Raw genomic sequence first — 1,187 nt, 5'->3', positions numbered from 1 at the left:
AAAACACTTGCTGTTCAAGGGTGAGGAACTAAATTCAATCCCCAGAACCCACACAAAGTTGGACACCATAGTGAATCTGTAATTCCAGTCCTCCAAGAGCGAGAAAGGAGGCTAAGACAGATGAATCCCCAGAAGTTTGGGGGCAGATAGTCTGGAATATACAGCAGTGAGCAACAAGAGACCCTGTTTTAAACAAGGTAATACAAGAGAAAATGCCCAAGGTTGGCCTATGACCTCCATGTGTCCCAAGGCATGTGCACATCCACACTCACAGAAGCACACACAGAAAGATAAAACAATGTGGAGGGCACCTGAGGAGCAACATCCCTGGTTGACCTCTAGCCTACACACACATGCACATGTACACACAGGCACAAAAAAGCAGTTCACTGATAGTAGAGAAATTCTGTCCCAATCAGGGCAATAAAGTGGCCTCTTTAGATCATGTACATACTTGACATTTGACAGAATTTCTTTCTCAAATGTTTTTCGTCGAAGTGGAAAGCCAGTTTGCCATATTTTTCGATAGCTGAGGTTACGAAAACTTAACACAGCCCCTTCAGTACTTGTCTTCAAGTCACTGCTGCTCATTCCAAGAGGGACACTGGTGCTTCTTTGTGTCATTGGGATTATGATGGGGTCATTATTGGACATCTGGAGAGGTTCTGCCTTTCTGTGGTGGAAAAAGCAATAGTAGGTTGATGGTCCAGAGAAACGAGATTATGAACACAGACTGACAGCACACGTAAAAATTATTTTAAACTGTGTGGTAATAGATTCCTTTCCAATAAACAGTATGTATTGCTATGATAAGAACTCGAAATGAGAGGCTGGTATAACTGAATACATTGACTCCAATTAGATGTCAATTTCCTAAGAGACAAATAGGCATGAATTAGTAGAGCATAAAAATCATTCAAAACTCATTAAGCAAGAGAAAGACGGCTGACAGAGCATATTTGTCTTACTTGAGAAATATATTATGACACAACTTAAGCTGAGAAGCAGACTTCAGTTCCACCACATCTCCTGCTTTGTATTGTTTTTAAATTTTGGCATCTATGGTCTGGAGAGATGGCTCAGTGGTTAAGAGCACTGACTGCTCTTGCAGAGGAATTGATTTGATTCCCAGCACCTAGATGGTGGCTGACAAATGTTAATTACTCCATTTCCAGGAAATTTGATGC

General features: G+C 41.3%; 1 protein-coding gene across 1 annotated transcript in view; it reads right to left on the bottom strand.

Moving 5' to 3' along the window:
• LOC103737034 (ATP-binding cassette sub-family G member 3-like) overlaps positions 1 to 673 on the bottom strand; it is a gene marked incomplete at both ends in the record, with an annotated part of 15,881 nt that extends 15,208 nt beyond the window's left edge. The window contains one exon of the mRNA XM_008836715.2: positions 455 to 673. Within this exon, the coding sequence (XP_008834937.2) occupies positions 455 to 673 (219 nt within the window). The remainder of the gene's footprint in view (positions 1 to 454) is intronic.
• Between the last annotated feature and the right edge of the window lie 514 nt (positions 674 to 1,187).

The sequence above is a fragment of the Nannospalax galili genome, unplaced genomic scaffold, assembly GCF_000622305.1.
Source record: "Nannospalax galili isolate Female #2095 unplaced genomic scaffold, S.galili_v1.0 scaffold4918, whole genome shotgun sequence".
Classification (NCBI taxonomy): Eukaryota; Metazoa; Chordata; class Mammalia; order Rodentia; family Spalacidae; genus Nannospalax; species Nannospalax galili.
This window is presented reverse-complemented; position numbering and strand designations above follow the sequence as displayed.